The sequence below is a fragment of the Hypomesus nipponensis genome, chromosome 14 (genome assembly GCF_054491055.1).
Source record: "Hypomesus nipponensis isolate SF chromosome 14, ASM5449105v1, whole genome shotgun sequence".
Lineage (NCBI taxonomy): Eukaryota > Metazoa > Chordata > Actinopteri > Osmeriformes > Osmeridae > Hypomesus > Hypomesus nipponensis.
In genome coordinates this window covers 13,502,800-13,528,658 of record NC_140374.1, presented here as the reverse complement: position 1 = coordinate 13,528,658, position 25,859 = coordinate 13,502,800, and the positions used below count along the sequence as shown (strand labels likewise).

General features: G+C 43.4%; 1 protein-coding gene across 1 annotated transcript; it reads right to left on the bottom strand.

Annotated features, from left to right (window-relative positions):
* Positions 1-11,371: 11,371 nt before the first annotated feature.
* Positions 11,372-24,050, bottom strand: pax6a (paired box 6a). The gene is given in 14 exon segments (XM_084671617.1): positions 11,372-12,078; positions 12,384-12,515; positions 12,826-12,948; positions 13,186-13,336; positions 13,457-13,539; positions 13,666-13,824; positions 16,838-16,888; positions 16,891-17,002; positions 17,321-17,536; positions 17,626-17,667; positions 18,126-18,256; positions 20,690-20,713; positions 21,566-21,619; positions 24,038-24,050. Coding segments are annotated over 14 exon segments (1,377 nt in total). The 3' UTR covers positions 11,372-11,992.
* Between the last annotated feature and the right edge of the window lie 1,809 nt (positions 24,051-25,859).

Below are 25,859 nucleotides of genomic sequence, written 5' to 3'. Positions count from 1 at the left end.
ATGCACACACGCACACAAAAACAAAAACATCTAGAAATGAGAGAAGGGTGGTATTTGGTGTTCAGTGGAATGTCCGATTAATTTTAATCTGGATTTCTATTGCTGAGGTAATGTGTTTTGGGTTATTTACACATTTTAGATCAGTCATTTTGTGTGCTTTGATTTAGGTCCTTAGTATTTTTTTTGTTTTGATTTTACAATTACTGTAAAGGCGCATTGGAATTCACTGTCCTGCCCCTCGTACAGTTTCCTGTCAGTTAAACCTTCATCCATGTTTGAGATACATAGTTGCAGTACTATGAATTAACATGTCACCCCACCCCCTTTTTAAACAGATATTTTGCTCTCTATCCACGCATGACACACACACGCACACACACACACCACCCCACGCACAAACACACACACAGAGCCCCCTTAGTGCGGCTGTTGACTAACAAGTTGTGGCTCTATTCTCCCTGGGCGCTGGGTGCAAGACAACTACTTGAGACCAGAGAGGGGCCGTTGTCCTGCAGGCCTCTTGGAACTACTCAAGCAGAAAGATGTTGTGGAGGGGAGGGGGTGTAGAGGGGGGAGGGAGTGGGGAAGAAGGGGAAGGAGAGGGCTCTCTCTTGCTCTCTGTTTCTCTCGCTCGCTCTCTCCTCTCATTTGCCTCTCTCGCTGCCTCTTTCTTTCACTCTCTCTGTGTCTCTCCCTCTCTCTCTCTTTCCTCCTCTCTCGCTCGACAGCATTCCCTAGTTTTAATGAGCTGTCTGCCTGACTCGGGGCAGGCCTATCCTCGCCCTCCTCTCCCCCAAAGCTGCATGGCTCAAAGGAGTTGTGTCCTAATTATAAATAGTATGGTCGTACATGATAGCCGGGCCTAGCACATTACTTCTTGAAACACATTTGCAAAGTTGTACTTTTTAGAGAAGAAAAGTATCATGGGCTAATAATGATTGAAGTCGGCAGTAGCTTACTTTATGACGCAAGTTTCCGCATGCACTTCACAAATTCGACCATATTTTGTAAGTTGTGTCAAGGTATTGAGCAGAAATAGTCCGGTCGGCATGGCCTGGATACAACTGTGGCCATTTGAATTGGGCTCGACGAAAACAGTCTCTTGTTAGTGGGGGACTGAAGGAGGATAAAACAGACTTTCTCTTTCAGCAGTTTGGGGTCGCTCCTACTCCCGTTTGATCCTCTCTCTCCCTTCTCAAGGAAAAACTCTCAATGAAAAGAGCCAGCCACTGGCTTCCCCCTCTCACGCAATTACCCAACAGTACTTTTATATGCTGCGAACAGTTTTAAAATGCTCCTTTCTTCCCTTTCAAGCTATATTTCATTGTTGATGCCAGTGGGCTGTGTCTATTTATTTAGGGGTAATTGGACAGAGAAACAGGGAGCCAGTGAAGTGCATCCACTTATCTCACTTCCCTTTGGAGATGGCTGGAGCATCTTGGTGAGGGGGACAATTGTGCCTATAATGTCTATTTTATACCTAGACGGACAAACACAATCACAGGCTGGTTCTTCATTGTACCGCTGGCGTTTGAAATCATCTCGGAGTACATCGTTTGTGCCATGCTCTGGCTGTGGGCCCTCAAAGACGACCTTTGTGAAGCTGTGCACCCCCCCCCACACACACACACACACACGCATATACCATCTCCCTTCATGCCCCCTCCCCACCCCCCTCCCAAATCGAGGGGACATAATCTAATGATGTCACCCACACCTCCCTTATTTAACACTGTCATGGAAAGCAAGGAATCCGCCATTCATAATTTACATGTCATTGGCTGCCTCATATTGTGTGAAATTTAATTACGGTGTTGAGATTGTGGCCAGCGCCTGCTCGTTCGTCTCAGCCCGACACGCACAATGCCGCATTGATGTGAGCTGACGCTTGCCATCTTTCTCGCTCTCCCGCTCTCTTTCTCTCTCACTCTCCCTTTCCTTTTATCACATCACCTTATGCTGTAGCCATCAACTCCCGCTCCATCCCTCCTTTCTCTCCTTTGTCAGGAAAATGAGAAGAAGTTGACCCCCATTTTCATTTAAAAATCTAGGGCTGTCATATAAAAGATTCTCCTTTGAAAGGAATTTCATTCATGGCTCCGTCACAATAGAATATACTGATATATTTGAGTGAGAGGGGGGAGAAAGTGATTACTCCTACCTCTAACATTCTGGGAGTTTCTGTACAACTTCCAGTCAGTTGTAAAAGATAAATTAAAACGAGTGCAGCTCCTAGGTGCTAGGTTGATACATTATTTAACGACTTTTTCTTTTTTCCCCAGTTGTGTTTGCCAGGTCTTTATTGTGGTATGTCTTTGCAGCAAACATATTCAGAGACTAAAGTTGGTTGGTTGGTTTGGTCCATTGAGAGGGGAGAGAGTAGAGCAGGGAGGTGCTAATTGTGTATTATTCAACCTTTTAGCTGTTTCCTGAGAGTATCCTTGAAATCAAAGGCGCCGCGCGGAGCTGGGTAATTGCAGCCTGCTCAGCCCCTTGCCGCCTAGGACCGTAATCCTCCTGACAACTCCAACTCTGCCCCAACCTGGCAACCCAACCTGGCAACCAGCCCAGGCCCAGGCCCAGCAATGAATTAAGAGGATGAAGAGGATAATTATTAGACTCAGAAACAGTTTCCCGTAAAAAAAATGTAGGAAATAAAGAAAAACTGTTGGCAATCAGGATTGTAAAGATATGTTTGTGGTGACGATGGTGAAATCAGATTTATCTAAGTTCACTTCAGTCCTTTCCACAGACTGTGTGTGTACTTGTGTGTGAGAACATCAACACACTCGAGCCTCACATGCACACACGGACACAAAACACAAACACACAACAACCCCCTCCAGTATTTTCTGTCTCACCGTGACAGCGATGCCTTCATTTCTAAAAACCAACCAGGCACGAGTCTCCCCATCAGCGGTGCCCTGGTCTGGCAGACCTCGTACCCCAGAGAGAGATCACCTCTGACAGGCCAGCGCACCTGGAGACAGCCCCCTCTCTCAGGCCCACCTCCACCCTGCCACGGAGGAGCGGCCTTCTTCGTGGAGGACTGACTCATAGAGGGAGTGTGTCATAGTTCATACATGTCCAGGGTAGCTAGCGTCTGTCAAGAGCTTTGCCAGGTGTCTCAGGGCTAGAACCAGAATGACACACACTCACCTGCATACACACATACACATTGTAACATGAACTATGGTACTGGGAAAAAAATATGAGTCAAATGGATAAAATCATATCTGTCTTTGTCTGCCATCAGGCTGTGTTAGCCTGCTGAGCTAAACCCAAGGTTCCTCATTGGGTGATAACACCAGAGGAGCTTTACGCCATAACCTGCCAGGGCCATCCCCCCAGACAAGTTAAGGCTAGCCCTGTAGCAGCTTTCTACAGCTTTCATTGAAAGACAGGTCATGTAGCTCTTGTGCAGACATTCCCATGTTGGTTGGACATTTTCAGTGGCATGGACTGTGTGGTTGTGAGATGTTATTCCAGTCAGACTGCTTTGAGGAAGGGAAATTAACAACAGGCAACAGTGCTAAGCATGCCTGGCTTGGTGTGGAAGGTTACCATAGGCAACCCTTCCCTAGCCCAGGCCAGAGAACCCAGTATGATGGAGTTAGTTTGGCCCTCTAGAAAGCTCCATGCTTTTCCAAGCCTTGAAGCAGCTGACACACACTGGCACACACACCAAAACACACACACACATAAATGAGAAGAAACAGTCTGTCTGTATCGTTAATACAGACTCAGCCAATCCCTACTCCCCTCACCAATCCCTACTCCCCTCACCAGTCCCTACTCCCCTCATCAGTCCCTACTCCCCTCACCAATCCCTACTCCCCTCACCAGTCCCTACTCCCCTCATCAGTCCCTACTCCCCTCACCAATCCCTACTCCCCTCACCAGTCCCTACTCCCCTCACCAGTCCCTACTCCCCTCACCAGTCCCTACTCCCCTCACCAGTCCCTACTCCCCTCACCAGTCCCTACTCCCCTCACCAGTCCCTACTCCCCTCACCAGTCCCTACTCCCCTCACCAGTCCCTACTCCCCTCACCAGTCCCTACTCCCCTCACCAATCCCTACTCCCCTCACCAGTCCCTACTCCCCTCACCAATCCCTACTCCCCTCACCAGTCCCTACTCCCCTCACCAATCCCTACTCCCCTCACCAGTCCCTACTCCCCTCACCAATCCCTACTCCCCTCACCAATCCCTACTCCCCTCACCAGTCCCTACTCCCCTCACCAGTCCCTACTCCCCTCACCAGTCCATACTCCCCTCACCCAGGTCCCTGTGTTTGGAGGCTGACACCCGCTGGAACCTCAGTTTGACTTCTGGGCAGGGAAACAATAGTTGTTTAAATTGTCTGAGCCCCACACCAGGCGTCTGAACCTCACACCAGGTGTCTGAACCTCACACCAGGTGTCTGAACCCAACACCAGGTGTCTGAACCTCACACCAGGCATCTGAACCTCACACCAGGTGTCTGAACCCCACGCCAGGTGTCTGAACCCCAAACCAGGCGTCTGAACCCCACACTAGCGTCTGAACCCACACCAGACGTCTGAACCTCACCCCAGGTGTCTGAACCTCACACCAGGTGTCTGAACCAGGTGTCTCAACCTCACACCAGGTGTCTCAACCTCACACCAGGCGTCTAAACCCCACACCAGGTGTCTGAACCCCACACCAGACGTCTGAACCCCACACCAGGCGTCTGAACCCCACACCAGGCGTCTGAACCTCACACCAGGTGTCTGAAAAATACTTCTTGTTATGGGAGGAGAAAATAAAAGCCAGCCAGTCTGCAAGTCAACCAGTCTACCAGCCATCCAGCCAACTCAGTAGGAGAGCAGTCTGTAGATTCTGGCCCAGTCAGCCCCTCTGTCCTGGCCCTGCTGGTCCTCTGTCCTGGCCCTGCTGGTCCTCTGTCCTGGTTCTGCTGGTCCCTCTGTCCTGGCCCAGCTGGTCCTCTGTGCGGACCCTGCTGGTTCTCTGTCCTGGTCCTGCTGGTCCCTCTGTCCTGACCCAGCTAGTCCTCTGTCCTGGTCCTGCTGGCCCCTCTGTCCTATCCAAGCACCCAGTATTTTCTTTACCACCGCTAATAATGCAGTATAAATCGCCATCCACACTGTCCTCTAAAGAGCAGCTTGTCTTGAAGCACAATTTCCCATGATTCCGTGGTAATCTATTTCCAGGTCAAGGTACTACTCTCACAACTCCCTTTGTGCCTCTGTGTTCCCCACTCCTCCTATAAGCCTTGTAAATATTTGCTCTACGTCATTTTACACCTCATTAACCCCCGGCCTGCTGTCTGCAGGCTGGAGAGAGGAGGCCACTTAGCTACAGTCAATCACAGCAACAGGACAAGGATCAGCTTGTTTGGCTCAGAGGCTGCAGGGTCCGAGCATTACACGCGGCACTTACCAAAGATCCTCTGCAACCCCCAAACACTCGCTTTCTCTGGTCTGTCAGGTGCACGTTTGCTACTGCGACGTATAAAATCAGGAATGCTTGTGTTGGCCGCCAATGGTCATCGTTTTTTTTTGAATGATACGCGAGCGACTAATAGACGTGCCAATGTGTTGTCTGACACTCTTGTAACACGTCTGACAGGTGGGCAGGATCGATCGTTGCGTCACTGATACTGTGGCACAACCACGGGCAGCATCGTTTTCAGCAGCAGGAAGGGAGAACCAGACATGAACGCGTGGTAGCAGAGGAACGAAGAGGAAGGATGAGCCACCGTAACCCCTGGATAGCCTGTCATAATACATGGAGCTGCAGCCTTTTTCAGGCCAGGCTATCTAATGTGAAGGCAGCACTTACATATACACTCCCCACCCACTACCGACGCACACTTGCAAACACACAAACACACACACATGCACTTCCACGCACACACATACACGCTATGCTGCCTATGCTAGTCCCTCCACCCGGTCTTGCCACTGGCCCCACAGCACTCTTCCAAAGCCTGTGGGCGAATGCTCGCTGTGATAAAATATTTAACACTCGCGGATTGGGCTAGCATAGCCCCCCTCCCCCTCCCCTTCACCCCCGACCTCCTCCCTTAAACCCTCCATGACCTTATGCAGCCCTCAGGCTTTCACTGGGCCTACATCCCAGCCTCACACCGTAACCTTGTCTACAGACCACGTCGCCTTGGCAGCAATCAGCATCTGACTGCACCAAACACCGGCTACAACTCTGCTCTGTGCTCACAACCAGAACACAGTTTACAACACGCTCTACTCAATACCAGAGTCTTACTGCGCATCCTTGAGTGAAACACAGGCCAACATTCAGCTTTGTAAAGTGCCCGAGCTACTCTTGATGTGAGTTCAGATCATGGAGCCACAGACACACCGACACACCAATACACACACAGAGAATCCTGCCTTTACAGGAACAGACCGGTGTTCGTCTAAACATTTCTTTAACATTGGCAATAAAGACGAAAACAAGTGATGTGCGCAGGAGTCAGATGGCTTAGCGGTGAGGGAGTTGGGCTAGTAATCAGAAGGTTGCTGAATTGAATCCCCGCCGTGCCAAATGATGTTGTGTCCTTGGGCAAGGCACTTCACCCTACTTGCCTCGGGGGAAATGTCCCTTTACTAACTGTAAGCCTCTCTGGATAAGAGCGTCTGCTAAATGACTAAATGTAAATGTGTACAACTACGTGCACTTCAATCCACGCTTTCCATTCCCTGCTTACGTTTGAACCCGAACAGTCATGTTGTTCCCCCAGCTTACAGAGGAAGTTCACACAGGTGAATGGGAGCAGGAGAACAGTGTAATTCTAGACATGAGAGTAAGTGTAAGGTTGAGTTTCACGTGAAGTGCATTTTAGATTCAGGTGGTATTAGCCCAGATAGTAGGGTAGAATTGCAGCGGAACTCGTTTGTTTAGTTAAGTCACCCCCCCCCCCCCCAGCCCTCCATTTACTTTGTTGTTTACAGTAATACAAGCAGTAAGATTGGGCAGACAGCTTGCATGGTCCATGGCAGGGCTAGTCTAAGCAGAATTTATGCTCTGTCCTGGTCGATTTAAATAATATGATGTTCTTGTAATCCAAAAATGTTTTCATTTAGCATTGTTTTATTATATGAAATGTATGTAATGTATGTTATTGATAATACATTTGGCCTCTATAGGTTAATACTCAGGCAGACAAACCATACCTTCCTCCCCCTCCCACCTTTCCCTGGCTTTTCTGTTGTAATTCCGCAATCGTTTGGCATAATTAGTAAAGCAATATGCAATTTTGCAAACTGTATTTGTGTCCTTTGAAAAGTTGAGGAAAAGCTCCCAGGAAAATCTGTCTTGTTGAATTAACACTTAATACTCGTGTCATTAGTCTTAAACCCAGAGCCAGTGGAATGCGTTTGTTGCTTTTCTTATACTAAGGCCTTTTCCTCTAATCTCTGTTTGGGGAAATTATGGTATTTAGGTCACAAATTATTCACTCGCATAAGTGATATAAACACAACTAAATCTCGTAAAGTCTTTAGGATGAGATACTCCTTGATCCTTGCTTCACTTACACGCAATCTGCCCAACCTGGGCTCACAGTTGTGGGGAATACCCATGGTCGGAGAATTCTGTTAGGTTAAACCTATGATAGGAGCAGGGTGTGGGGATATCTCCATGATAGGGTGGTGGGGTATCTCCATGGCAGGAGCGCCAACACTCCAGCAGTCTAAATTCTGTCTGCACATATAGTATGGAGCACACTGTGTCACAATGGAAGAGCAGTAAGATACTGTAGGTTAAAAGACAGAGGGCAGGAGAAGAGTGTACTTTAAGTAAGAGAGCAAGCAAAGAAATAGGAGATAGGGACGTATGTATTGGAACAACCTGTTAAATGACTGCTGTTACATCAACCTTGCCCTTGTCCCCAACTCCCCCCTCTCATGCTTATCCCACTTTTCTGAATGAGTGTCTGTGTGTGTGTGTGTGTGTGTACACGTGTGTGTGTATGGCGTAGCCATGAGACACAGAAGAGCCTCTTCACTCCCACTCAAACGGCTCTCCTAGTGCCCCTCCACTGTCCAGCACACTATGAGGGTCATCAGGCAGTTTCATTAGCGCACACACACACGCACACACACGCACACACAGACAAGTACACACACGCACACACACACAAGCTCTTTATCTGCTCTGCTCGAGGGCCAAGGTGGGGAAGGGGATGAAGTGGCTCTCACAGCAATTTACAAGTCCCCTGTATAAACCCCTCCTGAGGACATGCACGCACACACACACACACTCACACTTTTTCCCTCCTCTCCTCTCCTCATCCCCAGCTCTCAGCATTGTCCCTGAAGTGCCATGGGCCACCAACCCAATCCCCACTCAAACATGACCACTCTTAACCCCTTTTAACACGTTCTACATTACCTTATGTGGCTTTACACAGAAACACGACCGCTGCTTAAACAACTCTTTGTTATGGCTGTTGGCACAGGCTAGGCTAGGTCTGAGGGGAGAGATTAGTTCTGGTGTAGAGTTAGCATGGCATAGAACGGTCCCCCCAGTAGAGGGGCTCTCAACGGTTTCCCCACAAGGATTATGATTGTGAGCTTATGGCGTAATGTACAACATGTAGTTAGCCGCCTTATGCTAACCAACAGTATGTAAAACTAGTGTGCAAAGTCATGTGTGAAGTTGAAACAGTGAACCGCTGTAAATTTTGGATGAAAATGTGTTGGTGTTCCATCCATAATGTGCTCTATCCATATATAGCTAGCATGCGATGTTGTGATGTACTTTCGACCTCTGGAAAGTGCCGAGGTTACTCCTCTTCCTCGACTACTAAGTGGCAACCTGGTCAGGAAATGGCCTGTTTAGCATAAACACAGTTGCTGTAATGAGATGTTGAAGCTCGTCTGCGCCAGCCTTCTTTGAACAGACAGAACAGAAGAAAATCGACCGTTTTCAGTTCCTCTATTTGTATAGAATCCCAAATGATCTTATTTGTGTTTATGATGTTCGACACAGCTGCGTAAACACGATGGAGCAGGCTGACATTTGTTTCTGTGATTAGGTAGTGAGCGCACGCCTCGCGCGGACCAGGCTGAAAGGAAGGGTGTGGAATTACGGAAACATCTGCAACCCGCCACGAAGCACAGCGTAATTGTGTCCTGTCATATTTAAATACTCCTTAAAAACTAAATCTCTGACAACATGCCCCCCCCTCTCTCTCTCTCACTTTATCTCTCATCCTCTCTCTCTCTCTATCTTTTTTTCTCTTTCTTTTCCTCTGTCTTTCTCTTTCCCCCTCTCCTCTCCTCTCCTCTCTCTCTTACTCTCTTTCTATTTTTTGTTATCTTTCTTTTCCTCTGTCTTTCTCTTTTCCCCCTCTCCTCTCCTCTCCTCTCCTCTCTCTCTTACTCTCTCTCTCTCTCTCTCTCTCTCTCTCTCTCTCTCTCTCTCTCTCTCTCTCTCTCTCTCTCTCTGTGTCTCTCTGAGTTTCTCTCTCTCTCTCTCTCTCTCTCTCTCTCTCTCTCTCTCTCTCTCTCTCTCTCTCTCTCTCTCTCTCTCTGTGTCTCTCTGAGTCGCTCTCTCTCTCTCTCTCTCTCTCTCTCTCTCTCTCTCTCTCTCTCTCTCTCTCTCTCTCTCTCTCTCTCTCTCTCTCGCTGTCTCTGTTGAAGCATTACCCCCGGGCTTATCATTCCTGCTGTGTATTTGGGCTAACTCAATCTGTCAGAATTCAATGTGTCAGAAGTGAAGACCTGGGAGGCGTAGCAATAGGTAACACACTTGGATTCCGTCTGCTAAAGGGCCCAGTTGGAGTTGACTATGGTATTTGAGGAAACTCCTGTTTTATACTTGAACACACCAGTACACATTTGGAGCAGCAGAGACCAAAAGTGTAATTTCAGGCGACCGGCTTTCTTTTTCATCAGAGTGCTTCTCTGATGACAACACACAACACCAACAGTGCGTTAACGATTCACAAATTGAAAGTCAAACTGAAGTGGACGTACACACTACAGAGCCCCTGATCTTCAGAGATGGGATCGTGGAGATTTTCACGAATGCAAGGGTCACTGACTCAACATGAATTTCATCAAAAATACTCATCTACTTTTTTTCTGTTGTGTCGGGAACAAGAGATGCTTCGGACAGACCTATCTTTGACAAGATTGTGTAAATGGGTCATTGGTGCATCGTGTGTCCTGTCCCTAGTCTGTGCTGTGATATCAATAGTTGTGGAGGCCCACAAGCAGCCCTTCTGGAATCACACCCCGCCCGCTGAGCAGGGATTGGTTTGACAGTGTTTGCAGTGACCAGTGCTTTACCCAGCAAGGGGACTGAAATGTGGTTTGTGTGAGTGATCTTTCCTGATTCTTGTTTATCTGTTACTCAGAAAAGGGGGGAAACACGTTCATCCATTTTCCCAAACCACTGTGACACTTCTTTCTTGTTTCTATTCTCAAATATTATTTGTATAGATTCTTCTTCTTCCGTTTTTACAGAGTCTCACATTTGTTTACATCAGTGAAAAAGGTAACTATTTTGGAGCCATTCACCATTGAATGGATCAGCAACGTTTTGCAGAAGTCGGCAAATGCCCTCTAGTTCTAAAGGCAGACTGGGATTTTAGACTGTTTAGCTGGCCCTTTGCCTGCTAATTACCCAACTGCCTTTCTATTTCTCTTTCTCTCTCTCTCTCTCTCTCTCTCTCTCTCTCTCTCTCTCTCTCTCTCTCTCTCTCTCTCTCTCTCTCTCTCTCTCTCTCTCTCTCTCGATGAGACCATTGTTTAATAGTCATTGTACTATAAATTAATCAATTAATGTAAATATTTTATCAACGTTAACGCTTTTTAGTTTTTGTCTTTTCTAATCAACAAATTACTGTTGCTTGATTAAACCGAAATAACTGAGGGTGTCTGTAATTGCAGTGAGTCATTAAATCAAGTTTTGAGATTGAGCTCAAGTAGTTACCTTGAATGATAACATCAGGCTACAAACAAACAAGAACATGTCATAAGTAAATAAGAAAATGAAAGTTTCAGGTAAAAAAAATTATCCTAAATTAACTCTCAAGTTCTTAATGTTCTAATCTGTCCTGCAGATGTATTTTCCTTTATTTAAGGAGAACATTTCTGTTGCACATGTGTAAGGCAAAACACACAACTACACACTATTCATAACACAAAACATGGATTTGATTGAAGGAAATGTATTTACGAATGAATGAAAAATAATAATGTATAAAACATATATAGAATATTCTGAGAAATATAAATGAAATTCATTTTATTATAGAAATTGTTCCAGGAGTTTGCCAGGGAAGACAAATACTTACATTTCGACATAACAAACTGAATTATATCGAAGACACAATCTACCGTTTTTAGCTACCAGAAGTTTTTTTTTCCCTCTTCAGAGTTTTACGCTTCCCAAGCAAGCTTTGGAAAAAATGACCAAAGAAACTAATCCTCAGCTAGTGGCTTCAAGTCCAGCTCTGCTTTGGAACGATATAAACTTTTTTTCCAGAGTCCACATTCTGTATACAGACAGACAGGTAGAGGTTCTTGAAATACGTTGATAAAAACTATTCATCATGGCAGAAAAGCTTCACAAATGTTCCTCTTTTCATGAGAAGCGAGCAAGACTCGGTTTCACGGTTCCATCAGTTTTTTTATCATGACATACAACTGGCCATATACAAATACACGAAAAATGACATAAGTTGGAAACTGAAAACAGAGATAATTTTTTCCCCATTGAGATTCTTTACACAGGGCACTTTACAGAAGTCCATTAGTCTCTCTCTTTCGCTCCGTCTCTCTTTCTTTATTTCTTTCTTTCTTTCCTTCAAGTATTTGTGTCCAAACAGTGGAGAATGGCACAATCCCAGTACAAAAGAGTCTCTTCATAAGAGTCTGTCAGGAGAGTCTCAGGTCTGTGATGAAATACTGATGGACACTCTGGTCCGCCAAGGGAGAGCGGATTGAGTCGCACGATGATGACACGTACAGCCCTACTGTAGCCTGGGCCAGTACTGGGACATGTCCGCCTCACTGCCTGGGACTTGGACTGGAACAGACACTCCGGGGGAGATGAGGCCTGACAGGTCAAGCACAGAGACACGGATGAGTTCAAGAGACACACAGCATCACACAGACACTGTAAGCAGGATGAGAACTGACACAAGAGAGGAGTGGATTTGTGGTAGCACACGTGCCGCGTAACTTCCTGACAGTGTTTTTGTCTGTTACGTCAAGTGAACATGAATGCAGACCGATTTCGATGCACCTGCTCTTCTTGTCTGCATTCTCTTTTCCAACTATATCCACATACATCCTGTTATGTTCATCATTTGGCTGGTTTTGAGTGCCCGGTGAATAATTTAAAGTTAATTATTTGCTTACCAGTGGAGGTAGCGCCCGAAGCGGCCATTGATTGGCTGTTCATATGTGCCTGCATATGAGGGGGTGTGTAGGTGTCGTAGCTCCTTCCGTTCACGGAGGGGCTGGTGGGCAGCATGCAGGAGTACGAGGGTGCTTGGCTGGGTACCGGACCCTGAGGGGAAATAACACATTCAAGCCTTCCATCAGCATCATTGTTTACAATAGATAACATCAAAGGGAATCTAAGGTGAATGTATTTATCTTCATTTAGCTCTGTGGCTACTTTGGACATCTGTGACTAAAGAGTTTTTGTCTAAAACACACGAGAGTCCATTTGAGATTGAGTTACTACTGAAACACAGAATTGTTGTGTTTGCGTAAGTAAGCATATTTACACCTACACAACACTCGCAGCATTCCTGGGTCGAATTTATATTGTTGTTTTGTTACATTGACACTGAACTGCTACTTACTTGCATAGGTAGGTTGTTGGCCATGGTGAAGCTGGGCATGGGTGGCAGGGCGCTATACGTATTGGTGAGGGCTGTGTCTGGCCTGCCCAGCATGGAGCCAGATGAGAAGGATACTGCAGGAGCAGAGGACAGGACAGGACAGGAGGAGGAGATAGAGAAGACGTCAGCATTTCGACAGACTGCAGGGTTATTTTTAGAGCCCAAGTCATCATTGCTGGCTACAGTGATAGTGTGATGACCAATATGGAGAAAAACTCAAACATATCCACACACACACGCTGAACAGGCTAGGGTTAGGGATAGGGATAGCTCAACCCTAAAAGTCATCAGCTAAGAGCTTTGTCTCTCACCTGGCGTTGTGGGCTGTGGGATGGGCTGGTAGACGCTGGTGCTGAAGCTGCTACTGATGGGGATGTGGCTGGAGGAGTTGCTGGCTTGCCGTCTCTGATTGCGGAGTTTCTCCTCTCTCCTCCACTTGGCTCTTCTGTTTGAGAACCACACCTGAAACCATGTAAAAAAAAGAATTAATTCACATTTTTGTCACTTTGACATGAAATGTCACATCTTGGAATGTTGACAAGTGGTCGTTGGTAATGAACTACACAAACTCATCGGTCCTACCTGTATTCTAGCCTCAGGGAGGTCGATTTTGGCCGCCAGTCTTTCCCTTGCAAATACGTCTGGATAATGAGTTCTTTCAAACTCTGTAAGGACAACAAATACAAAAAAACTCTGTTATATTAGACATACATAATCACAGGACAGTTTTTATTTATGCAATAATGTTCATTTGGATAGCAGCTAGACAGGTGAAATTGTGTGTCGTTTACCTTTCTCAAGTGCCTCTATTTGTTCCTGTGTGAATGAAGTACGATTTCTTTGCAATTTTCTTTTCAGCTGAAGTCTCATTTGGGTCTCATCTGAATCCTCCCCATTTGAACTGATTGAATTAGTGTTCTCTCCCCCTCCATCTGACTGTGGGCAGCCATCTGGGGGCAAAAAAAGGAAAAACTATCCATTTAATTTCACATCCCCTGAAATATTTTTTAATAACCTTAAACTTTCAACTGCCTTCTTTTGAACTCTTCATTACAGCCACCATGTGTACATTTGTACCGCCAATGGAGCTGACCACCAACACCTTTTTCCAAATAACACTTGAATAAAGGGGACCGCATTTCATGATGACAATACCAGGGGAGAATGAGGAACTTCACAGACTGTGGAGGGGTTGGCAAACTTTCGTGGACAGAATTTTGTGGACACAATTGAAGGAAAAGACGACAAAAGGATTCTCTCTCGGCCTGCAGTGCTCCTCATTGTATCTTGAAGATTCCAGTCAACGGACTTTTCAACTCAATGTGTTAACCTTTACGCAGCACCATCATTAATCACTGTCTTTCGGCTTCAGCCTGTTGAACGCAAGTTAGGATTTATGCCTTCTTCAAGCCATGAAAAGAAAACACCCCGTTCAGTTATTGAAAGGGACACATTAATACTATACACATTGTACTGAAACCCTGTTTGAGACATAAAAGAGACAGAGAAACCGGCTGTGAATTGACGGGCTTCACTCTGCAGCGCTAGTTCACTTGTTTAGCGTCACATGTGCAGCCTAATTGAATATCGGATCGCCTACTGCTTGGACAGTTTGATGACTAGTAATTATTGTATTGTAATGAGGCTATGCTTATATTTTCCCTCGAACGATAGGACGCAAGGGAAAGGCCCAGAGAATAAGGTGGCATGGATAAGGCCATTGGCTACGTTCGACAAATAAACTGGCGTAGGCTATTGTTAAATCTCAATAAACTTCAGTCACTGCTACTGCGTCAAGCATATCAGTACACAGCCCAATGGTGTAGGCTATCACTTTAATTTAAGATATATTAAAACTTAAATGTACTGTTTTTTAGAATGTAGAACTGTTGTGGAACATTTCAAAGCATTATTAAGAACGAGGTGTGTGTCAAATTAGATGATTAAGTCATCTTCTTTAAATGGCTCTTGTGTGCCGAGAGAAAGGCTATTGGTGCCCAGTATGCTACATGCCTTCTCTCAGAGCTAATCCGTCAAAAGCAGCGAATGTGTGTCCTATTATCCCGTAACCAGACCAACTGTCGCTTGATTTTGGATTTGTTTTCTTTGGATAAAAAAAACGCTGGCGAAAGAAAACCATCCCATAGTAGCCCTATCACGTGTCACAATCAATGAGGCGTAAAACTGGGCAGAAATATAATGCACCGATCTCGGCATCTTGCTCTAGACATGCAAGGCCTTCTGAAAGGGAATGTGTCTAAACCCCCTAAACGGCTTTAGTGGTCGGTGAGAAAAAGAGATAAGAAAAAAACTGTCACGTTGATCCCTAAAAACACGAAATCGCCAGTGAAAGCTTTCACCCCTCTTTTTGGGGAGCTGTCACTCTCGATGAAGCCAGTGTTTTATTCACTGTTGCGTGACATTTATCAGATTGAGACCATATTTGTCTCCCTCTGAGACCTTCCGTGCCGTATGCTGCTGGAGTAATGGATTCTTAATGTCTCTGAAATTCACGCAAGTAGAGACACTTATGTCGGTGCGTTAAGAAAATGATCTTAAGATATGGTTATCTCACACGCTACAGTGTAAGGTACGCATAAAGGCCTGTAGCCTATCTATAGCCTATCAAATAAAGAGCACATTTGCATTATTATTATCATGCTTGTTATAACAGTAGGCTTGGTACAAATCTTTTTACATTTTCGTTATTCTGTGTTTAATAATATATTATGCTGATTTTATATATAGGCTATATATATATATATATATATATATATATATATATATATATATATATATATATATATATGCAATTAATCGTATATATAGTTATTTATATGCGATTAATTGACTATTAGCCTATATATAGCCTATATATACGATTAATTGACTATTAGCCTATGTATTCCCTCATCCTGAAGTGTAATAGCCTATAGATTAGTAAACTTAAAATTAAATAGGCCTAAAACAAACCAGAAGCTTACTCTAGTCTGTATCTGAATGAAGAAAAATAATTAAGTTACGCTAGGATTTTGTTTTAAATGAATACTTGTCCTACAGCGAGGCAGATGGGGTTGTCGACATCTAAACGGGTTGAACCTGCTTTCACAGAGAGACATAAAAATGGGGAGAAAAAAGTCTCTTTGTATAGTGTGTCCATCCTATATTGTTTGGTTCTCTTAAAACTGACATGTCTAATTGGCAAGTGGTGCCATATCGTGTCCAGGGGTCTCCTGTGGAACATTTCTACAGCTGTCTCACTAAACTAGACGCTTATTCATGTCGCCCTAATGAGAAACAAAACGTTCTCTAATGAGCAATTACATAGCGACAGAGCAGTTCCCATAACAAGTTCTTGCGTGTGACAGAAACAGCCTTTGTAGAGATATCCCGCACACTGCCTCATGATTTGTTTCCATCCTTGGGCCGCTTTGGTGAGGGGGTGCAAAGGAGAGCATTCAAAGTGCTAACTCCTCGAGTTCATAAATATGCGTCCAAAAAGGAGTGACCGAAAGAAAAACGAAGAAAATAAATCTGCCCGTCATTGTTGAGAATTAGTTATCGGCCAGATGTCATTTGATAATAAATAAACCGATGGGCTGGTTGTCAATGGACCATTACAAAAACATATTCGTTAATCAATGTAGCCTACAGGAATTTGACAGAGCCGTGGATTCACGCATTCCACCACAGTTGTGCAGGTAGGCCAACATTTGTGAGTTATTTAAAACAGGAAATTAATTATTAGGCCTACACATCCATTTTAAATAGTGTTCTACCACAATAAATAATACAAATATTAGAGATGTTAGGATATTATAATACTTATAATACTAAACAATAATAATAATATTGACAATACACTTTATCATAATCATAACAATAATAGACTAAGAAAACCGATGTGTGTGTGATTATCATCATAATTCATTCCTGCCCGCAAATGCAGGTGATTGCACACACCTTGGTTGGGCTGTCCCGGCACTGCAGTTCCTGGGTACCAACCCGGCCGGGTCCCCAAGTTCCCGTCTGACCGTTCAGCATCCTCAGCTTCTCATACATGCCATCTGCGCCCATCTGTTGCTTCTCGCTAGCCAGGTTGCGCAGTACCCTGTTTATCGATGACACCTGAAAGACAAACCAAAAATGGCCCACATTAATTACACGGCGCTCATCTTTTACTGATGGCAGTTAGTCTTAAAACGTGTATTTTTGTCTGTTTATATACTATATAACAGTATGCATTGTATTCACATATGGTTGTGAAGAACATTTTAGTGGCAAATAAGTTTAAACCAATAATCAATTACATCTTATGTATGGCGTTAGCAATGTGTAAATATGCCTTTCCACGTCAAAATGGAGGCCAGTTGAGCATTGCGGTTATATTAACTGAATTTATTTTGAGCGTATGAAATGATAGTAACTTACACTCAATGAACTTACACTGGGTATATTATCGTTTGTGCACACCCCCTCGGAGAGCAGTCTGTCTCGGATTTCCCAAGCGAAGATTGACGGACACTCCCTCTTGTATTGAGCAATTTTACCGACCACCTCAGGAGTGGCTACTCTCGGTTTGCTACCTCCAATTGCCCGTGGTCGGATGGAGCCAGTCTCATAGTATCTGCCGAGAATTTTACTCACGCAGCCGTTGGATACCTGTATAGAAAACAACAGACACAAATCACATACATTATTTAAGACTAATGTGAATTATATGAGTATTCTTCAAACAATGTTAAGCTTACGTTTTCATTGTCCAGCACTTGGACTTTTGCATCAGCATGGGTCTACAACACAAGAAATATACCTTAAATTCTATATCAATATTTAACTTGCACTTTTAAAATGCATCTTGCTTGGATCTGCCAAGGTTAGGCCCCTTTTAAGATTCTGTAAAAATAAATTGCTGTCGTGTTGTAATGTCCGTGGAATGCAATAAATTCTGATTGCATGTCACCTGAATTATTATGCTCATAGACTAGATTGTTTAACAATGTAAATGCCATATAGCCCACATTCAAACCAACTATAAGCCAAGTTTCACCGAATGCCTCGATGCGCTTTTCCAACTTGTGCACCATGCAACAATGCAAACAATGCCTTTTAAATTCGTATTGGTCTCAAACAAAATGTAATGGGTTTGCATTCCGTTATTAGAATCACTCAACAGTGAAACCATTCCATTATGAATCACATTCAGACTGTGCGTGCGTGCGTGCGCAGTGAAGGGATGGGATGCAATCACCTGCAGAATCCTGGAGATATCGCACGGCCGCGCGCCGCTGTGAGCAAGCTCGACTATTTTCTGTCTGGTGGAGTCTGGCAGGGGTCTCCCGTTGACGAACACGCCGCCGAGCTGGTTCACTCCGCTGTGACCTGAGGAGACAAGGATTCACGCGCTCCTTAGTTCAATCAAATATTTCGTGATTAATTATAAAAAGGCCAACATATCTCCTAGATGCAAGCATTTAATGATTAACTGTGCCCCCCAAAATTGTAAAAAAATACTAAAGTTAGTAAGCATAACAGAAAAAAGGCAAATGGAAGGATCAGCAACACGGGTGTGTGTGGAGGGGGATGGGGTAAACCACGTTGGAATTAGCATACCCAGTAATTATTGCCATTGTTCATCTGTCATATGTTTGAAATGCTTTCCGGAAATGCTTGCAATATCATTATCTGAAACAATCCTGTTCTTGTCACACATGCAGAACATTGATTACGTGTCAGCGGTATGATCCCGACCAAAACATCTCCAGCCCACTGAGCCGAGATTTGCGCATCTTTGCAAAGACCTTAAACAGCTCAAACAGCATAATACTATTTGCGACAGCCTTATGAAGTAGTGATTACCATATAATGCCAATACTTTTACGAACACAAATCGTCCCCTAATCCCACGGTGTGTCAACTTGATATTACCCAGCAGACACCATAAACACCTACAAAACCAGGTATTTTCATGCCAGTTAATTAACAGTATATCCAGAAGTAAAGATTTCCCAGACAAAAATCAGACCAAACCTGAAGATAAACGGACAGAAAGCCTCTCTGTAGTGCGCTTGCTCTCTCCGCTCCCTTCCCTCCGAAGCCTCCCGTTAAATTGACTCCAAGAGCACGGGCTCCTTAGCAATAAATAGCTCCAAATATAGAAGAGCGGGAAATATGATGAGGCTGTCTGACATTTGTCTTTAAAATAAAGCTAGCTGCACGTCAAGTTTGATCTTAATTTCTGGAAATAGGCGGAAGTCGCCCTGGATCATGCATGGAAGGCTAATTGAGAAGATCAGTTGAAGCACTTGTGGCAGGCATGTCACTTCATGACACTGCTATGCTTTTGAAAATCGCATCGTCACGACAAATAGTAGCATGATAAAACGACCCTTTCTGTCTGCATTTGGATATCACTCAGACTAAATTGGACTCTACTCATTTACCCTTCAAGGGAAGCTTCGTTTTATGGTAGCCAGGGGGCTGTGCACGGGCACGAGAATGGAGGCGCGCACCGCTCTCAATATATCAAAAGTGACATTCCTGTTTTTTTCTCTCCTAACGACAGAGCAACACGGCCTATATTTACACTCTTGTATCAAGTCTGCAAGAGAGGTTGTACTGTATGGTGTATATACTAATGCTTACTGCTATTCCATTGTGACAATAAGGTAATTTCTCGTTGAATGTTACATTTGGTAGACATTTTTTAAATATTTTTAGTAGGAAGACGTTATTGTAAATATGTTTACAATTCTTGCCATGCATAAAATGTCGTCATGCACCATGCTTACAATTTATTTAAATATGTACTAGGAATTTACTGAAAATGGCTAAATCCTCTGCATTGTATTGTTTTTAGGTTAAATCCCGGATTAAATCATTTGTCAATTGTGCATTTAATAGGTCAGATGAGGGAAGCATATTGAAGATTTTATGGGATTTAAGTGTCTCTCTAGTGCTCAAATACATTTTGAAGATAAATGCAAACGCATAGGCCTATAAGAAAATAAAAACGTTCGCTCCAAAGGTTAAGTCTTAATCATTATATAATTCCCCACGGTAAGTGGTGTCGATCGCGCCTGGTGGCCATGATTATGCGCCTTCTATTCTAGTGCGAGTCAATTAATAGAAAGACATATGGTGTCAATTTGGACGCTCAGTCTCGTGGACACCAGGAGTTATTAACACAAAACCCACAGCGCGACCTTTAGACAATCTGAAGGCCTCAACCCGAATGATGTCCTCACAGTTATTTCGTTCAGGACATCACTCAATACTAACATCGTCGTTTGTAAAAATGATAAGGGAAAGCAACAGTTCCCAGGCGTATTTTTGCATACTAAAATAACTGCATTCAAATGTTAGACCGATAATATACATTTGAAAGTGGCCTAAATAATTCGGCCTGACACACAAGTGCATATAGCCCAATAACAGTAAACCAACACAGCTCTCTTGGATATGTAGATTTTTCGAGAGCCTTGAATTTACCATTGTGAGAGAGGAAATATGGGAGTCCACATCACCGCTCAATTATTTCATCTGCCCTACTTTAGATGACCTAGATTCGAATGCTTTGTTTGGTTGGATGTCTTTCAAGTGTAGGCGTCACATCTTCCCCTTTAATCTACTCCTATAACGTTTTTATTTATATTTTATGTTTATTCTGCACTGGCTGTGACAATATCCATAAAGTAAGTATGCCAAATGCCATGGCAACACTTTTGTTATTATTGTGAATTGTAGGCGGTGAAAACATACTGCAACAAACAAGTGTAGTTGAGAGGAAGAATAAGAGTAAGCCATTCCACACACCTTCGTTACAGATGTCATACACCTCTTGTCCAGCATTAAGAAAGAAAATATGTATCATTTACCATTCTGACAATCACACAAAATGATCAATGTTGCAATTCTAGATTTGTTCTCTTCACTGTCAAAACAATCCACTCTTGCAAATGATACCTTGAACTGATTTTTTTTTTGCCTATCCTTTGCTTGTGTTTACACATCACAAATTGCCAGGCTAGGATGTACTGAGGTTTACAGGACCAATGTATTTCATAAACATAGACTGTGGAAGTATCATCCCAGCACATTATTTCACCCACACACTGTGGACAGGAAAAACATCTTCATAAACACAACACATTACCAAGGAGACGCATGCAATATCCTTTAGTGCATGCATAAGTAAGGATGGGAATTGGCACACTGCTTACATTAGTTCAGTCGGATTTACAATAATTTATCATTCAAAGCAGCTTTTTCACTCATCTCAAGTTATTCTCTCATTCCTCCTTTCTTTCTTTTTCTTTCTTTCTCCTAGCATCTCTAACAAAATATTTTTCTATTAATGCTTTTTTTAAGCATTCGTGTTTGAGGACATTCTCTGAACATCGCATTGCAGTTATTTGTATGTGGCTAACTACTATTCTCTCACTCACATATTTAGGCCTACATGTTATCAGCAAATAAAAAGCCAGCTGTACATATGACCTCTGCCGAATAATAGAACACTATCTGAATCCATAAGATTAAACTTTTTAAATTACATTAGGGAACACACACCCCAACAGCAATTCATAACAGACCAACAAGTTTATTCTTCATCTCCTTGTAGTTTTTACCTAACAGACCTTACTCCCCAGTCTTTTTCATTACCACAAGATAATATAAAACATGACTTACTGTTCTGCATCATGGATGCTACTCCAGACTCCCAGGTGGCCCGGTTATAGTACTCTAGTCACACAGAGACAGAAAAGAGAGGTCAGGATCAGCACACTAATAAAATAGATAGATGTATCACATAGACTTAATTACACATTTACAAAAGGGAGACACAGTGTTGTACAAGACTAAACTTAGGATGCAAATTGTTGTGCATTCATATTCCACAATATGAGAGCAATTAGTTTAACATTTGTCTTTTTGTGCTTTAAGGCTATGGTATGGATTCAGTGTTTAACTTGCCTGGAAACAGTGTGGACTGTCCGCTTAAAACAATTTAAAGACACTCATCTGCTGTTCTCTAGTTAATACTTCCCTAGGACAAAGCAAAACATTTTATTAGTACACCTTATCTTATCTTTTTTTTTTTTCTTTAACTGCGACTTAACTACAATATTTTCACCTATGAAAGTCTTATTGAGGTTAGGCATTTTTGCAGCGTTCCATTAAGGGTGAAGTTCATGCATAAAGTTATGGATATTACCATACATTTGCATATGAAGAAATAACTCGGAAACTATTTAGCATTTCATTACAATCCATGGTTGGCCAGAGAGGTGCAAGAGCAAAGTTTATAAAGTAGGCCTATCCGTGTAAAGTGCATTTTACAGTTAATTTGTTTATTTATTGTGCGTCTGCAAATATTATCCCCACACGGAGTTTAGTAATATCGCTACGTGTACGGTCTCTTTAGACGTATTGGTGCAGTGACACACGCTGTCTGCTTCGCTTGGCTGCCCGGAAAAGTGAAATCGGGAGGGGGTGAAGGCTGGCCAACAAAGCCTGCAGAATTTCAACAATGGCGTCCTTTCTGCTCCTACAGCACAACCCAGAGAGGAAAACCCAGGCTCCCTAACTAGCTACACAGCATCGAACTAAACGTACCAACAACTCCAAGGGATACAATGAACTGAAGGGATTGCAAGCAACCCCCTCCTACTACACACAGGGCTGCACAACAACCTCCCCTCTCCGCAACATTTATTTGCCGCTCGCCATGACCCGGTGCCCGGAGCCGTTTTTTGTGAGTTCGTTTTGGAAAATAGAAACGCATTTTCTCGTTATAAATATCCAGTGGTAATTGTGTTACTGGTGTGTGTCGTTAGAAGTTGTAAAAAAAGACACAACAGCGCAGTGGGGAGCTCAATTTGAAAAAGACAATTGCGATAAAGAGCCCATTCAAAACATTTGCCGAAAAGGAGGCCACTAAGGAACTATAGTCCTGGCTTTGATTTTGTCCCTTTTTATCTTTTCCCTTTTAAACAGGCGATGGACTGTGTGTGTATTTACAGTGGGCATTCACAAATATACGAACCAAGCTGTGCAACACAATATGTTGATATTTCAAAGAAACGGTTCAATTTTAAAAAATCAAAACATAACTCATGTTTTATATTATTGGAAGGTATGATCCTGATCAAGCCTGTCATATTTATGTTTGCGCGTAATCGATGTAAAGCATATGCTAAATCATTGTTAAACCATGGCCCTGCCAAGTAACAGTTATCAAAACCATACCAATTAAGAGTAGCCTGATTAATATATAACGGTCAACTAAATTGAGAAATCACCTTGAAAATCGAATCAACCTAATTAATTTACGCAATTAATCCTAGTAACTGTCTTATTTAAGTATGATGCATTTGACGAAAGATATGTTATTAAATAACTAAATCAATCTGTCACGGCCTCATTGCCACAATCTGTGCAATTCCAGTTGTAGATTGTGTATGTCTGCACTTCATAATCTGCTGAAAATTTCATTTTAATATACAACAATCATTTTTATTTTGCCATGATTTTTTAAAATCAGATATGTGTATATTCATAAAAAAAAGTCGCAAATATTATTTCACGTACCAGAGACATTCTAATGTTAAAACCTTAGTCAGTTTATGAATTAAATAAGTATATATGAAATTATTAACATGCATTATTGGCAATGCATTATACTTTGGGAAAAGTTTTTCTCGTAGTGTTTGTGATGGTGTTGCCCGGGTGGGTCGGACTACATGATTCAAGCTGACACTCCTCCTCATCGGATCATTGCGTCCCATTCGCAGAACTGATCACAGCTATGGCCTAAACTGACTTCGTACTCTTTCCTGTCAAATATAAGCCTTCATCTATTTTCAAGCACCAACTAATCCTTCCAATAACACCATATAAACACACAAAGAAGTGATCCAAAATTCTCAAAACTAACACGGACGCTGCAGAGCTCGATTCGATTCGACCAGCAGACGAAACTTTTGAGACCATTCTACTTCACTCTTTATCTCACGTGCATATTATTGGCTTGATATTCTAATTTGCAAATAACACCGGTTTGAATTTGACTATTTGAAGTGTTGTGTGAGATGCTGGTGTAAGAAGATAACACACATCGTACGAAAGAATGGGATAAAGTGTTATTAAATCGGTGATTACCTTTTTGAGGCATCTTGCGCTCCGCTGCCAAAGTCCTTGGTGATGACTGAGTGTTAAAGAACGGGAGCCACAGTTTTGGATGTAACCCTTTTGGTAGAGTTAGCGTTGTGATATATTTTCCAAGTGGTCTTGAATGGAGAAAGAAATCCCTGCGAAGGAAGCAGAGATTGACAATAAAATGAAATGTCAGGACTGCGCGAGACTGAAAATGTGCGCTCGTGAGTGAGTGGGCAAGAGAGAGAAAGAGAGAGTCTGAGAGAGAGGGGGCAGGCGCACCTATTCCTATTGGAGATGGTAGTACCACTCGAGTATTAAATGCATGTGTGTTTCTGTTCCTGGTGTGTGCCTCTCCTCCTCTCCTCTTCCTCTCTGGCCCATTAGCGGTGGCTGACCTCTGTCATCATGCTCCAGAGAAACACTTCCTCATACCTCGCACTGCCAGAGCGGGAAACGGGGCAGAGCCTTAGCTTTTCAAAACCCACTAATCACTCTACACATGCAAATTCTCTCTGTCTTTCTCCGTCTCTCTCTCGTTCTCTCTCTTTCACGAACACACACATACTCTCTCCCTCGCTCTCTTTCTCTGACACAAATAATACTATACAAATACTGCTTTCAGTAAATGCTATTGCATGCTATTGAGACCTATGGAAGGAATGGCAAGTGCATCTCGGACACGCAGCCTCAGTTGCCTTCGCGAAAAGCAGAGGGCTTTTTCTACACTAACCATGAACCTGGAGTTACAAATGGAGGCACGGGCATCGAGCACATGGTGCGCGCTGACCCCAAGCGGATCAGCATTAACCGTTTACAGTCTAACTTCATCTTTGATCATTTACGGGCCGATAAATTATCTGACGCAGGGGCAGTTAGACCACGGTAGAATACATATTAATGTGTCGTGGCTATCCTGATTTGAATGAAGATAAAATGCGTAACCCCAGTTTTTGATAGTTCTCAGACACTAAGCTCCACTTTTTGTTCCTTAACAGTCTGACTTCCCTGTTGTTTTAGAACAATTAGGACGTGTCATTGTTATTGACATTCCGTGAATAAACATGTTTTTAATGAATTAATAAGCGCAAAACAATTGGTTATTCAGTCGGGGATCATTTCTGTAGGCTGCCTCAATTTGTATCTTTACTTCTTTGATACTACGTCGATGAAGGCTAAAACCATGGGGTGCCAAAGGTTTTTAAATAGACACAAAATAAGGAAATGTCTTTGCAGCCACGACCACACTCCTCAACGCACATCAATGCACACCCCAGTTCACACCAAAGAAACCCCTCCGTGCCAGTAGTTGAGGTTACACTTCGAGCACCAGTCTCGGACTAGGGGTGTTCCAATCGTTTGTTCCACTGCAACAGATTCCGGGTCGAGAAGACCGAAGGGGGAGGGGGGATTGGGGGTGTAGGAAAGTGTACGCGCACAGCATAAAATGTAGTTGTGGACGCATACACTTGACTTCCTCTGACATGTGAAAAGTGCTAAAAGTCAGAGCTCATCAATAAACTATCTCTAAACTGAATAAGCGTCCTGACAACCATTGCATTCCCAACTATAGTACAATGAGGAGACAAACGACACTGCCAGGGAGTTTGCATGGCAATGAAAGACAGGCTGAAAGGGAGTGGGATAATGAGCTGCGGGGCCGTCATGCACTGTCATCTCCAGTTCCCGCGGGGAAGCTATAACACTCCGGATAATATTTTAAATAAAGTTCAGTCCTTTCTTCTTTTAGGAATACCTGTTGATCCACAGCAAATTATGACATAGCGCTCTTAGTTTTGTGCGTAAATCTTTTAACTGTCTGGCAGTA